We start from the raw sequence: 15,451 nt of genomic DNA on the forward strand, positions 1-15,451 counted from the left end.
AGGGGTGTCCATGGGATATAGTAGAAAAGAGTCAAGACATCGCACACATGGCACATATAAGTACCAGCTGAAGCCTTGATTGCACCATCATGACTGCCATCTGGCCTATTTTTATTCTACCCTGCAGATATTCCTAGAATCAATGGAAGACAGAGCTACTGCCAAGTCTCAATCGTTCCAGTGGGACCCGTTGTTCATCTTGGATGAACATGTTGGTTACAGTGTCCCAGGGTCATGTGATCCCCTTTTGTGACCTTTTGACAAGCAAAATCAACGGGGAAGCCAGATTCACTTAACAACCATGTGGCTAACTTAACAACTGCAATGATTCACTTAACAACTGTGGCAACCAAGGTCATAAAACGGAGCAAAACCCACTTAACAAATGTTTCATTTAGTAACAGAAATTTTGGGCTCAATTGTTGTCGTAAGTCGAGGACTACCTGTAGTTAATGTTGTAGAGCCATATGTTGGGTGGCACCTATATTATTTATATATGTTATGGATTTATTATGTTTAAAGGTAAAGGTAAAGTTTCCCCCGCACATGTGTGCTAGTCATTTCCGATTCTAGGGGCCGGTGCTCATCTCCGTTTCAAAGCCGAAGAGCCAGCGCTTGTCCGAGGACGTCTCTGTGGTCAGGTGGCTGGCATGATTGGATGCCAAAGGCACACGGAACGCTGTTACCTTCCCACCGTAGTGGTCCCTATTTTTCTACTTGCATTTTTACTTGCTTTCGAACTGCTAGGTTGGCAGAAGCTGGGATGAATAACAGGCGCTCACTCTGTTACGTGGCACTTGGGATTCGACCCGCCAAACTGCTGACCTTCTGATCGACAAGCTCAGTGTCCTAACCCACTGAGCCACCACGTCCCTTTAATTATGTTTACATGTGTTTATACTGTTGGATTTTGTGTAGAACGTCCCGAGTCCATATGGAGTTGGTGGCATACAAACACTACAACAAAGCATGTTATTTATTAATGTTTTATATGGCTGCGATTGAAAGTCTCTTGGTGGTTCACCATGTAATTCAATTTAAAGTATACGTAATACACAAGTATTCAAACTCCACTGTAAATGAATACCAAGGAGCAAAATATAGGTAGTCCTCCTCTTACAACAATTCATTTAGTGAACGTTCAAAGTTACAACAGTACTGAAAAAGTAGCTTATAGTCATTTTTCACATTTACAGCTATTGCAGCATCCCCATGGTCACATGATCAAAGTTCAGACTTGGCAACTGATTCATATTTATAACAACTGTAATGTCCCCGAGTCATGTGATGACCTTTTGTGACCTTATAACAAGCAAAATCAATTGGGAAACCAGACTCACTTAACAACCATGTTGCTAACTTAACAAATGCAGTGATTCACTTAACAACTGTGGCAAGAAAGGTCGTAAAATGGGGCAAAATTCACTTAACAAATGTTTCACTTAGCAACAGAAATTTTAGGCTCGATTGTGGTCATTAAGTCGAGAACTACCTGTAATCCACATATATTTTAGAACACCCAGCAAACACCCACATTCATATAATCAGTGTCAGGATGGGATGAATAGAAGCCATCTCAGAAACGTTTCTTCCCAGCTTGAGCTCTCCTGAACATTTGCAGATGTAAGGACCATGAGAATTTTCTCCTGGGATGTTTGCAATTGATAGGTTAATTCCTGTTGAAGAAGACAGTCCTGGAGCTATCTTAGTAGCAATCTAGGCACTGCCTTAAAGGTTAAAGCTTAGCACTTCGAATTGCAGTTGGAAAAACGCTCACAACCAATGCAGGAGTGTTGGTATAGTATGTTCCTGGTTTTCAGTGCCAGTCAATAACGAGCCAGCTGCATTTTGCACCAAATAGGTTTTCCAGGTCATCATACAAGGCAGCCCCTTGTTGAGCACATTGCAGTGGTAATACAGGTAATCCTTGATTTACAACCATTCGTTTAGCAGCTGTTCGAAGTTAAAACTGCACTGGAAAAAGTAACTTATAACTGTTTCTCAGATTTACGACCATCACAGCATCCCTACAGATACCGGATTAAAATTTTGGTGCTTACTATCAGGCGTGTATTTATGACGGTTGCAACAACCTGAGGTCCTGTGATTGCCGTTTATGACCTCAGCTGGCTTCTGACCAGCAAGGTCAATAGGGGAAGCTGGAATTGCATAATTCCCTTAACAGCTGCAGTGTTTCAGTTAACAAGCATGATAAAAAAGAGGGTAGATTTGGGTGTGATTCATTTAATAATCGCCTTGCTTAGCAATGGAAATTGTGGCCATAAGTTGAGGACTATCTGTACACTGCAGGTAGGGACAAAGATATGAGTTATTTGTGCAAGGTCCATTTCCTCCATACAGGACTATGACTGGTATACCAGCTGGAATTGGAAAAGGCCATCCTGCCCATGGTCTTCAACTGCTATTTAGCAACAGCCTTGAATACATGAGAACCTTCACCTGCTCCCTAAGAAGCAGAGTCAATAACACAAGAATCATTAATGCATCTTCAATTTGTAACTGCCCTGGTTAGGTCAACTGTACAAAACCTTTTCTCTGAAGGAAGTACTTATTGACTGAGGTTCTACAAAAATTCAGCAGTTAAAGACACTGAGCTTGTCAGCTAAAAAGCTGACAGCCCAGGTTTGAGACCCAAACGCCATGAGATGGGGTGAGCTCCTGTTCCTGCCTCAGCTACTGCCCACCTAGCAGTTTGAAAGCATGCAAATGTGAATAGATAAATAGGTACCACTGGGTCTTGAGGCAATGCTGGATCTCTCAGCTAAGAAATGCAAATGAGCACCGTCCCCTAGAGTCAGATATAACTGGACAGGGGAAACCTTTACGTTTAATCTTCAAGTCTCATCATACAACCTCCTTATATTGATGGGGATGCTCCTGAGTGGAATGTATGCTGGGAATGTATGCCAAAGCATATACTGCCAATAGTGTCACCTAAAGCAGACCCACAAGAATGATAGCAGCCCAGCTGCATGTCAAAAGCAAGCAGGCACCTATATTTAGCAGCAGCAATAGAGGAAGATGCTGAAACCAGAAGACTTCGCAGCTAACAACCACAACAAAATCATTTTATACTGTGCAGGAGAAGGCAATGGTAAATTACTCTTGAATTTTACCCAAGAAAACCACATGGATTGACAAGATACAGTGATTGACAAAATAGTGCTGGATGATGAACCCCTTGGGTCAAATGGCACTCAATCTGCTACTCAAGAAATGCTGATGATCTTTTGGAGCTTATCATGGAGCTAAATTAAGTCTTTGGGACATCTAGTTACTGATTTTGCCATGCAGGAAAAGAAAACCCCAAGAGGCAAAAATAGAATTATAGTGATAACATGAAACATAAGAAGGATGAACATGGGAAAGCTCTATTTGTACCAACTATGCACTGACATCATAGGTAAAGGTAAAGGTTCCCCCGCACATGCGTGCTAGTCGTTTCCGACTCTAGGGGGCGGTGCTCATCTCCGTTTCAAAGCCGAACAGCCAGCGCTTGTCCGAGGATGTCTCCGTGGTAATGTGGCCGGCATGACTAGACGCCAAAGGCGCACGGAGCGCTGTTACCTTCCCACCGTAGTGGTCCCTATTTTTCTACTTGCATTTTTATGTGCTTTCGAACTGCTAGGTTGGCAGAAGCTGGGACGAGTAACAGGCGCTCACTCTGTTACGCGGCACTCGGGATTCGACCCTCCAAACCGCCGACCTTCTGATCGACAAGCTCAGCGTCCTAACCCACTGAGCCACCGCGTCCCTTATCATAGGCATCAGCAAATTAAAATACATCCTTTTATTCAGAAGAACCAGTTTAAAAATATGAGGAAGAAATGGCATTACTCTATTCCTCCTGACTATGAAAGCAAAGTCAGGGCTTGAGTTCAATTTAGTTAATAGCAATGATACTTCACAGGCAAACCCTTTAACATGATAATTATTCAAGTTTATACTCCAAATCACTGATGCAGAAGAGGAACTTGATGAGTTTTATCATCAAGTTCAATATGAAATTGACAAAATCTGCAAGCAAAATATGTTAGTTATGGTTGGAGACTGAAATACTAAAGTTAAAAATATTAAATAAGGAGCCAGTTGGCCTCGGAAATAAAGGTGAATGACTTATCAGTTTCTCCCACCTAATGATTTCTTTATTCCTAGAATTACTATCCAAACACCAAAACTATGCTTATATATATGGACATCACCAGATGGAATACAGAGATATCAAATTGACTACAAGTGTTCTTACACTTACCAACACAACTAAGCCCAAAATTTCTGTTGCTAAGTGAGGCAGTTACTAAGTGAATTTTGCCCCATTTTATGACTTTTCTTGACACAGTTGTTTGAGTGAATCATTGCAGTTGTTAATTTAGCCACATGGTTGTTAAGTGAATCTGGCTTCCCCGTTGACTTTGCTTGCCAAAAGGTCACAAAAGGGGATCACGTGACCCTGGGACACTGTAAACCATCATAAATATGAGTCAGTTGCCCAACATCTGAATTTTAACACATGGCCGTGGGGATACTGCAACAATTGTAACTGTGAAAAATGGTCATAAATCACTTTTTTCAGTGCCATTGTAACTTTGAGCAGTCACTAAATGAATTGTTGTAATTTTCAAATTTTCAATTTGGAAAAAAAAATAAAAATGGTGGAAGAAAAGCTCATTTGTAACAATAAAGACAGTCAGGAGCTGACTGTAAAACAGATGGTAAAGTGTTCACAGACAAGTCCCAAATCAAACTACAGTAGAACATAAGCAATCCACAATAGGACCTTGAATCATCTCACCATTTTCAAGGAGAACATGCTTTAAAATTCTGGACCACATTGATAGGAAATCAGAGAAACTATGAAATGAAATCAAATGTGTCTTTGTGGATGAATGTGAAAAGAGATTGCCAAGGACCAAGAGTCAGAAGAAAGAAAACTCTGCATCAGAACAGATGGTGGGAATGGCCAAAAAGAGAAGCCAAAGCCAAGAAAGATAAAGATCTCATGAAGGAATTTAACCAAGAACTTCAGAGAGCTGTTGGAAGAGATGAGAAACAGCATTATAAGGACATGTGTAAGACATCCAAGATGGAAACAGGCACAGAAAAACAAGGAAAATCTTCCAAAACAGGTTCCAACCTCGAATTAATATGCTAAATGATTCCATGGAGAGATAGAAACTGTACCAAAGGAGATCAAAGAGAATTGGAAGGACTATACTGAAATTTGGTACAGTAAAGATGTTGACACCCAACATGTCTTAGAAGATATTTCTTGCTTACAAGATCCTCTAATGCAGTGTTTTTCAACCTTTTTTGGGCAAAGGCACACTTGTTTCATGAAAAAAATCACGAGGCACTCCACCATTAGAAAATGTTAAAAAATTTAACTCTGTGCCTATATTGACTATATATAAAGTAATTCTCTTGAATAGGAATCAAATAAACACAAAGAAAGTATTTTATAATTACTTTTCAATTTTTCCCATGGCACACCAGGCAACATCTCGCGGCACACAGTGGTTGAAAAACACTGCTCTAATGTTAGAAAATTAAGACAGCTTAGCATTCTAGCCATTACCCAAGTCGGGAGGTTAATAGAAATTTATTTATTTATTTATTTATTTATTTATTTATTTATTTATTTATTTATTTATTTAAATTTATATACCGCCCTTCTCCCGAAGGACTCAGGGCGGTGTACAGGGCAATACAATAAAATACAATGTACAAAAATTAAAAATATTAAATACTACAGCCCTATTCAATAAATTAATACAAAACTATCAAATACCCCTAAACCCATCAGACCAGGCCGGCTTGTTCAAATAAATGTGTTTTTAGGTCCCGTCGGAAGGAGCGAAGGTCGGGAGCCATCCGGAGCTCAACCGGTAGACGGTTCCAAAGGCCTGGCGCGCCCACAGAGAACACCCTCCCCCTGGGGGCCGCCAGAAATAATGGCATATCTACAAAAATAGAGGAAGAAACAGAAGAATAATTAATAAAACTCGTTAACAAACTATGCCATCAAATCTGGAGAATGACGTGGTGGCCAAAAGATGATAAGAAGTCAGTTTACATACAAATACCAGACTTACATAGAACATGGAATAATAGAGTTGGAAGGGATCTGCCAGGTCTTCTCCTCCAACCCTCTGCTCAAGCAGGAGACCCTATATCAGGCATGTCAAACTTGCGATGTCAGATGATGTGCAATGTATCGGGACTTTTTTCCCATTGCCAGCAATGGGGTGGGCGCGGTTTCGGCGTGATGCATCCGGCCCAGGGCCGGACAGTTTGTTATGCCTGCCCTATATCATTTCAGACGAATGGTTATCCAGTCTCTTTTTGAAAGCCTTCAGTGATGGAGCATGCACAACATCTGAAGGCAAAGCTGTTCCATTGGTTAATTGCTGTCACCATTAGGAATTTTCTTAGTTCTAGGTTATTTCTCTCCCTGGTTAGTTTCCAGCCATTGTTTCTTGTCTTGCCTTTTGATGCTTTGGAAAATAGTTTGTAGGAATCCCTCCAATATGGGAACAGTGCTATCACATCTCCCCTAGTCCTTCTTTTCATTAGACTGGACATACCCAATTCCTGTAACCATCTGCAAACCTTTGCAAAATATCCTTAATTTCATATGCTAGCAAAATAACAGGATAAATTCAATTCAGGTTACAGTCCTGAGATGGAAAGGGAATTGCTGGATTAGTGTTTCTCAACCTTGGCATCTTTAAAACGTGTGCCAAACGTTCAAGCTAGTTTTAGAAATGATCAAGGACAAGAAGCATTATTGCTAATGCACCTTGGTTAACTGTGAAAGCCAAAGAATGCCATAAAGAATATGTGATTCATTGATTGTTAGATTGATTGTCAAAGCTATGGAATGTTCTTGGGAAAAGGGGAGTCCCAAAACTTCTCATTGTCCTCATGCAAAATCCACACAGGAGAGGAAGCCACAGATTGGATTGAACACGGAGAAACAGACTAGTTCCAGGTCAGCAAAGGAAAAATGGCTCTACAGGTAGTTCTTGACTTACAACCATTCATTTAATGACCATTCGAAATGACAATAGCACTGAAAAAAGTGCTTGCACTTACAACCACTCCTTGCACTTATAACCGTAGCAGCATCCCCAGTCATATGCTCAAAACTCTGCTGCTTGCCATGTATTTACGGTGAGTGCAGTGTCCGGAGGTCAAGCGATCTCCATTTGCAACCTTCCCAATCAGCTTTGACAAGCAAAGTCAATGGAGGAAGTCAGTTTTACTTAATGACTGCATGATTCACTTAACAACCACCATGATTTGCTCAACAACCATGACAAAATGGTCATAAAACTGGGCACAACTCATTTAACAACAGTCTTCCTTAGCAACATAAATTCTGGTCCCAATTATGGCCATAAGTCGAGGACTACCTGTAGACTCTCTTCTTACTTATTCAATCTATATGCTGAATATATATGGCTGGACTGGAAGAGGAGCCATGGGTTTAAACTAGAGGAAGAAATGTCAATAACCTGCACTATAACCTGGCAAGGTTTCAACCTGATAGCTAAAAATGCAATTGGCTCGGCAAGCTCTAATAGTCAAGGAACACAGTAAAAAAATGGGACTAAGATCAAATACTGTGAATATTGGAATAACTAATTACAACAGGTCCTGGCTGAACACAGGCTGCTTATCTGGGCGGTTGCTAAGAATTGACACCGGCTTGATGGCAAAAATAAATAAACGCATAAATAAATATCAGTCAATCAACTTTCAGGCACAGCTTCTTGTTGCGTGAATGTTTGATTAGTAATGCAGTTGGCTGCATTCTCACAAGCTTACCCTACTCCCCGAATTAACCTACTGTATTTTCTAGGGTTCGCGCACCACACCCCGAACCCATTAACTGATTAAATAATCTTAGCGTCTTTTTTTTAAAGTGCAGCCCTTAAATGTGTCTCTATCCCAGTTAAACGCGTCGTGCGAACGCAACCGACGGGCTCCGTAATTTGTTCCAGGGAAAAACGGTCTTTCCTTCGAGGCGCCGCAGGAGTCCGGCTGCTGGCTTCTCCCCTCCCCGCCTTCGCCGCTTCCGACCCTCCCTGCCTCCGGCACCCGTGTTCCGGGTTGCCGGTAGCAGCGCTTGAACAATACCTGCTTGTAGGAAACGGGATCTTCGTTCGCACGGGCACGCTCATCGCGTGTTTGCAGAGCCGCGGCGACGGCGTTAGAAAAACTCCCGGGAAAACACGTGACGAAGGGAGAACGCGGGGAGGAGGGCAGGCTAGAGGGGGCGGAGGGAGTCTCTCTCGGCTGCCGTTCCCGGCTGGAGAAGGCTCAGATCGGCGCATCTTCGCCGCGGAGACGGACGGAGGGGCGGGCGGCGGCGGCGAGCCCGAAGCTCCGGCACGCCGGCCGCGGCTCTCTGCCTGTGGCGAAGCGATCGTCCGGGATGCACGGCTGCTCTTGCGGAGGCTCCGAAACGCGCCGGATCCCAATTCCCAAGAGGCGCCCTCGGGGCCTTTAGACGGGGCGGCTTGCCTCCTCTCGCCGCCGCCGCCGCCCCCCCTCCCCGATCTCCAGCGCCGCCGCTTCTTAGCATCCCGAACTTTCTTCTCTTCCGCAGTTCCGGATGTAAGTTACTCTCTTCTTCTCCTTCTCCGAGGATCCCGCCGGACGCCCCGGCGAAGAAGAATCGCCCGGCGACTCGCAATCGGATTACAGCTGCAAGCTTTTTTTTCCCCCCTCCACCCCCCGTTTTTTTTCCCCCTTTCGGGGAGACCGCCTCTCTTACTTCATCCACGTCCTCCCGTCTCTCCCCGCACTTGTTTTCCTCTGCTCCTAATTACTTTGGGGGGGGGGCTGCATCATTGCTTCCGTGCTGGTCTTTTCTCCATTTTGCAGCTTTCTCCCCCTGGATTTTTTTTTTAAAAATTGCTTAACGTTGCTCCAAACCCTCCCCCCCTCCCCCCCCCGTTTTGCCCCTATTTCCATCCAGTAGCCGGTCCGGATTGCACGTGGGGCCGCTACGTTTTGTCCCTACCCTCGCTGTCTCTAGTCACTTGCATCCCACCGACTCCCAGCATCTTGGCGAGGGGCGGTCACCCCCTTGGGCCGATCCTGGCCGGCTCAAGCCAGAAGTAGGCGGCCCCCTCTTCTTCTTCCCTCCTTGGATTTCCCCCCCCCGCGCCTCATTTCCCCGACATCCCCCCCCCCCTTTCGCCTCTGTCTTTGGCTTCTGTTTCGGATCGCACGTGCTTGGATTCGGTTTTCTCCACGCTTCGCTCCGGATTCCGCCATGGCCTTGGCGAGGAGGGCGCGCTCCGGACCCGCCGCCCTTCTCTGCTGCATCGGAGCCCTCCTCAGCCACGGTGAGTGAGCCGCCGCCGCCGATGATGAAGGGGAGGGTCGCTCGGGTTTAATGAGCTGGGGAGAAACTGGCTTTGATAGCAGCATCCTTTAAAGCAATAACCGCGACAGGCTTTAAGTCCCGAATCCAGCCAAAGACACAGAGTTAACCCAACTGCCCGGAACTCCTGCCAATTAGCCGTTGTGGTTTTTCTTTTTTTTTTTGCCGCTTGTGAGAAGCAACACAATTCTGGGAAAATTGCAGGTAACACCATGTGCAAAATACATTTGCAAACAATCAGGTTTTTTTTTTAAAAAGTGTGTTTTGTATATGCACTGCTTTTGGTACCATAACCTATCAGACTTCAGCAACTAGACAGAATAACCTGATTGGTGCTAGGACATACAACAAGCATGTGCAGAGTGCCTTTCCATCTCACCTGCATGCCCACAACTTTGGAGTTGATGAAGGGGGTTCAAGATTAGTAGTTGGTGTCATGGCTAGCTAGGGTCCCAATTCCAAGAGGAATGGGCACCTCCCGCCCTATGTTCTTGTTTTGCCTTCTGGTTTAATTTAAGTCAGTGCAGAGGCTCAGAATTTTGACTTGAAGGCTGATGCTGATGCTGGTTACAGGGGATGCAACATTAAAGAGAGTGGTCTATAGCTGGGGGTAGCTGGGATTTGAGCTGAGCAAGTGTTTTTTTAGGGTTGATGGAAAAGATGTCCCTTTCATCTCCGCCTTCAGGGTTGACAGCCTGATGCTTTTCCTTGTGAAAATTGGGCTGTTAGGCTGTCCGAGGCCTAGTGTAGCCTTTGGGCCATTTTCAGTGTCTGCTTTTACTTCTAGATCTGGTGTCCCTAAGCATAAGCAGAGTGTGCACCCAAACCCAGAGCCATCATCTATGTGTGGAGTGTGACTTTTCCTTCTTCGATATTAATCTCAGTTGCCTGTCTACCCAGAGTGCATTCTATAAGATGGAGGAACTCTCTGAAGACAGACAGCAAACCATTGACCCCCATCAGAGGCACAAGGGGGCTCTCCTCACCAGTTTTCTGTGGGTGGTTTGGCATTCCTATCTGGTTTGCGGGCTTCCCAGAGGCTTCTAGACTTCTAGAGAACAGATGCTGGACTAGATGTTCTTTGATCTGATCTGACAGAATGATTTTCTCAGTCCTGAATAAGTTCTCCTAAACCAAAGGAGACCCATCCAACCCAAGAATAGGCAACAAGGTGCCTTCTCAATTCAGTATTTTAGGGTTGAGTTGACCTGGCCAGAGGCAAAAGTTTGTGGGAAATGTAGTCCAGAATGTCAGGAGAGAATGAGCCTATCTGTTCCAGCTTTCCCTTCTGAAGGACTCCAAAATATGGGACATCAAGAGAACAATTTTGATATGTCACTGGTATTCACTGATTTGGAGGCTCTGTTTGAACTCTCAGGCTTACGGCTTCTCTAAAACCACCTGTACCAGATCAAACCCAGGACTCTGTTGAGTCTAGTGCTTTCGCTGCATTGGCCAGCTTGAAACAAGACCACAGCAACCTTTTGCTTTTCAGTTGATTATATTTTCAGCCCAAACATTTTTCAGCTGCCCGTGAGATAGCCAACTACAGTTTACTCCCCATCCAGGATGGCTAACAATAGTCCAAACCGGTAATAAAATGAGATAAAATACAATAACATTGGAAAGAAGAAGGAAAAGAAAAAAAACCCTCTAAAAACCCTTGTTATGGAAAAAAAAAGACAGATTCATGGAATAAACATTTGGCCCTGCTGGCTTGCTAAAATCAGAAAGTGTTAGCCAGACAGAGGTCAAAGTGTGACCGCTGTAGTTGTGGTGCTTAGCTGCTTCGGAAGATGGAGGTTCTGTTTTGCTTCTTGACCCCAACCAGGTCCTTGTTTTCTTTTATGAGTGTCTGCATCTTCCTTGGAAGCTCCAGGGCATCTCTGGTTGCCCTCTGTTTCCTACCAAAATTGTTGTCACATGCCCCTTTTTGAGCTCATCCCTGCTCGCAGACTTTTAGGCGAGAGCTCTGTCTTGATACAATTTTTTCTGAATGGAAAGAGGGCAGGGCATGGTCATTGGTTTCTTAGCACAGTCCTAAGTAAAGCTGAGATCGTTTCCTCATCTGTCTGAATAAGAGGCCGGGAACCATTTCATTTCCAGCCTATGGTGGTTATTGCACAGTCCTGTGGTTTGCGACTCCATCCCCCGATCCCATCTCCCAGCTGTCTTTCCTCGTTGGGCATTCCAGATTGTACTCCAAACGTGAGGAACGTGTGCAATTATAACGCTGGTTCCAGATTTGCCACTTGCAAGTTGTGTTCCAATATCTGGATGGCCTTGTTGAGGGCTGCGTGCTCTTTTGCAGGCTCAGGGTAGTGGTGCAACTTGTAGGAATGGCTGAAGGAGGTTTTGAAATGGGCTCCTTTGATTTCTGCTTGCTCATATCTTCAGTCTGATCTTCTGTTTCTGCCCTGGATCTGTGTATTTGGAAAGAGTTTGTGGGTTACTTTCCCAAGATCTCCCTCCCTTGTTGGTTGCATGTCTTGAGGTGTGCAAATCCTCCCTTTCCCTTCATAAATCACTCCTTTATTCTACAGCTGAATGTAAAACCTGCAGTAACCACTAGAGATCTTCAAAAATATCTTCTTCTGGGGCAGGGGATTCTTGTGAGTTTTCTGCAGCCCGCCATCATCTTGCTTTTCCAGACCCACTTTCCTTTGCTAGCTGGCCTTTAATGAAAACCTGGCTGAGGGAGCCAGAAAGAAGCTGGTAGGTTTCAGAAAGGACAAATGCCAGGGTCTGCTTCGGAAGTTGCTCTTAATGGGTGGTTAGCAACTGAACAATGCAGAATGAAGCAAAGCCTTGCTGCACATTTTGGGGGAAGATTGAGACAAGCAACCTGCCTCCCCCTTCTCAAGTATCTTAATGCCTGCCTGTGGCAGTGCTCTCAGGATTGCCAGGAGTTAATGTCTCATCCCCTCCCTTGCCACAATACACACTTGTAACAACCCTTTTCCATTGAGAAAGTCTGATTATGCAGGGTAGTAAGAACAAAAGGCTTTACAAGCTGATGCTTTAAAACTGAACCCACAGCATTGTTTAGCCTCCTTCCCCTGCTCTGTGCTGCCCCATGCTTGCTTTTCACGAAGAAGAACTGAACAAACTTGCTGGGGTAGAAATAGGGGGATCTGGTTATACCATCATAACTGGAGGGAGTTTGCTCTACTTTTTTATTTCTGGTCTCCCCAAGTGGAAGATAAAAATTAGAATTTCCACAGGTCTGAAAAACTGTTATACGTGGAACGACATGGAATTTGTCACCAATTTCCCCTTTTCCTCTGCAAGCTGAGTGCAAAGACCATGCCTAGCTTTGGGGTGCAGAGGAGGGAGCAGATTTTTGAGCTGATCTGAACCAGGCATGCAAACTTTGCCTTTTCTGAACATTCCTTCTGTCCTGGTGATTTTCGTTTGTGCCTGCAGCTGGGTGCTCAGCCTGTAGTGTAGTGTGACTCCCTGACTGGTATTTTATTTTTTATTTTTTTTACAGCTGCTTTCTCCAGGGCTACTGTGGAAGGGGCAAAAAAAAAAAGGAAATCAGCTTGCCCTATTTCATTATTTTTCTTCCCTGCCAATCCTAGGTACAGGACAGAGCCCCGAGCAACAGCAGTCTATGCAAGCGCATTATAAAAACGATTAATAATATATCACGATGAACTGTTAAAAAGCTCGGGGTTGGTGCACTGGGTTTTACTGCTACATCTCATTCTATGAGGTTAAGTTCATAAGTAGCTGGGTGCTTGCTCGTGGTACCCCTGGGAGCAGATGGTGGACGGGGTGGGTGATGAGGAGCAGAGCTGGCTAAAAACTGGAGCAACTGTCCTGTCTATGGGGGTGGGAAGGGTGGGTGGGTGAAATGTGCAGTTTTTCATATTGATGGCTCTGATTGCTGGAATTAGAAATCAGGGTGACTTCCCCCCCCCCTTTCCTTTCTTGTCCATCTTTGCTTGCCTTTCCAATGCATTGGCCTCCATGTTTTCCAGCACCTGTAGCCCCTGTGAAAGTAGGGATTTAAAGAAAGGGGTTTTTTTGGTGAGAGAACTTGAAGTGTATTTTGTATCAACCAACTGTGTGCGTGCTGCTTCATCAGGCGGTGAAAAGGGATGTGATGACGACAAGGTTAGATACTGAAAAGGGGGGGGAATATACATGGAATAGATTTCCCAGATGTTTTGGCAACATAACTCTCGCTGTACATGTTTTGCATATACACTGAGAGCATTTGCAGCAGAAACAAATTCCTTGTGTGTCTACTCACAGATGGCCAAATGTTCTGTTCTAGTCTAGTCTAGTCTAGCCTATCTTCCATTGCATTCCATTCATCTCCAGTTCCCTAGTAGAATGCAAACTGATGATAGTGTGAAATTAAGATGGACTTGTCCTGGTGGATGAGGCTAATTACAGCAATGAACATTGAGGATGAAGTGGAACTTCCATATTCAGAAGCAGTGTGCCAGAGGCTGGAGGTATATAGGAAAGCAGGATAAATGGCATGCAGAATGGCTTTAGTTGACATCAGGAATTTGGCTGGGGTTGTTCTGCCTGGCATTTTTAAAAGCTACGCTGCATATCTAGACCCTGTTGGATGGAGAAGAGCTGCCTTTTGTTCTTTAAGATTCCTTGCTTAACAGATACATTTCTGCAAAGCTCAGGACTTCTCTGGTTGTGCTGATACCTCTGCGTTTTTCATTGTCCCAGTTATGCTATTTTTTTTTCTTATTTCCATCAGCAGTTTCCACCTGAGTTCCCAATTAGGAGGAACGATAACAGAGAAAAGAGAGCTTCGAAACATTCCGTGGTGTGTATAATAATCTTGCAAAGGGGCATATTGTAAAGAGTTTGTAGAATTTCTTTTTATTGCTTTCTCACATCAGATGCTTCCCTGAAGTGCTGTTATACCATATCCAAAGGAGTCTTTGAAAACTAACCAGGTTGGAGATGACCCTTCTTTTTCTGATGCAGCTTATTGTGTGATATTTATTTATTTGTTAGATTTGCCTCCTTTCATACAGGACCTCCAAAGATGTTCCATTTTCCCCCATAACAATAATCCTGTGAGGTAGGGTGGTTCTGAGTGGGAGTGATTGGCTTGAAGTCACCCAGTAGGCTTCTGGGGTTGGTGGTGGACTTGAACCTAGAGCTCCACAGCATCAGTCTAACTATCCCGGTACTAAAAGGGCAAACTTTGAATCTGAAAAATCACTCCATAGAAAACGAATGACCAAAAAAGGATGGTGGAATAAAAAGATATTGTATGCCATGTCAGGATAAAAAGAAAATTCTATTTAAATTAAATGTTTTCATCTTACAGCTTGACAGTCATTTTGGAAAGATGACATGGTCGCTCTAAAGGCCTTGGGATCTAGTGTATGGGATTCAGAGATCCTGTCTGATTTAAAGTGGGCAAAAAAGCATATAAATGGAATAAAAAAAATAAACACCCTAGACCAGGGGTCCCCAACCCCTGGGCCATGGACTGGTACTGGGCCCCAGCATGCCAAAAACTGGCCGTGCAAACAAGTGAAATCCCATCCGCGAGATGCAGGCAGCACATGAAACCATACCCTCTCCAATCCATGGAAAAACCTCTCTCCACTGGTCCCTGGTGCCCAAAAGGTTGCGGGCCACTGCCCTAGATCTGGGGTCTTCAACCTTGGCAACTTTAAGACTTGTGGAAAGTCTTAAAAGCTGGCTGAGGAATTCTGGGAGTTAAAGTCCACAAGTCTTAAAGTTGCCAAGGTTGAGGACCCTTGCCCTAGACTTTGGACAAAGATTCCCAGACAGAGCAATAATATTTAAATACTAATACTTATTGTTACAAGGATCTTAGTTTGTACCCCTGTCTGGTGGCCTGACTGCTGAGCTAGATAAGATGCAAAAAGGATTAACAGGTTTTAAAACTAGGGCTTTTCCCCTAACCACATTACGTTTCTTTTTATAGGAAATGTATGCAAAACTTACAATCTCAAATCAAAGCTTTTGCAATCTCAGACAAGTAGTCCTCAAGTTATGACTGGTAGCTTAGTGACC

The 15,451-nt window shown here is 44.2% G+C and overlaps 1 protein-coding gene across 1 annotated transcript in view; it reads left to right on the top strand.

Moving 5' to 3' along the window:
- Window positions 1-9,307: 9,307 nt before the first annotated feature.
- Window positions 9,308-15,451, top strand: part of TMEM132E (transmembrane protein 132E) — a gene marked incomplete at both ends in the record, with an annotated part of 248,276 nt that continues 242,132 nt past the window's right edge. The window contains one exon of the mRNA XM_083351290.1: window positions 9,308-9,380. Coding sequence (XP_083207416.1) covers window positions 9,308-9,380 — 73 coding nt within the window. The remainder of the gene's footprint in view (window positions 9,381-15,451) is intronic.

The sequence above is a fragment of the Vipera ursinii genome (assembly GCF_947247035.1).
Source record: "Vipera ursinii genome assembly, chromosome: 1".
In the NCBI taxonomy this organism is placed as follows: Eukaryota; Metazoa; Chordata; class Lepidosauria; order Squamata; family Viperidae; genus Vipera; species Vipera ursinii.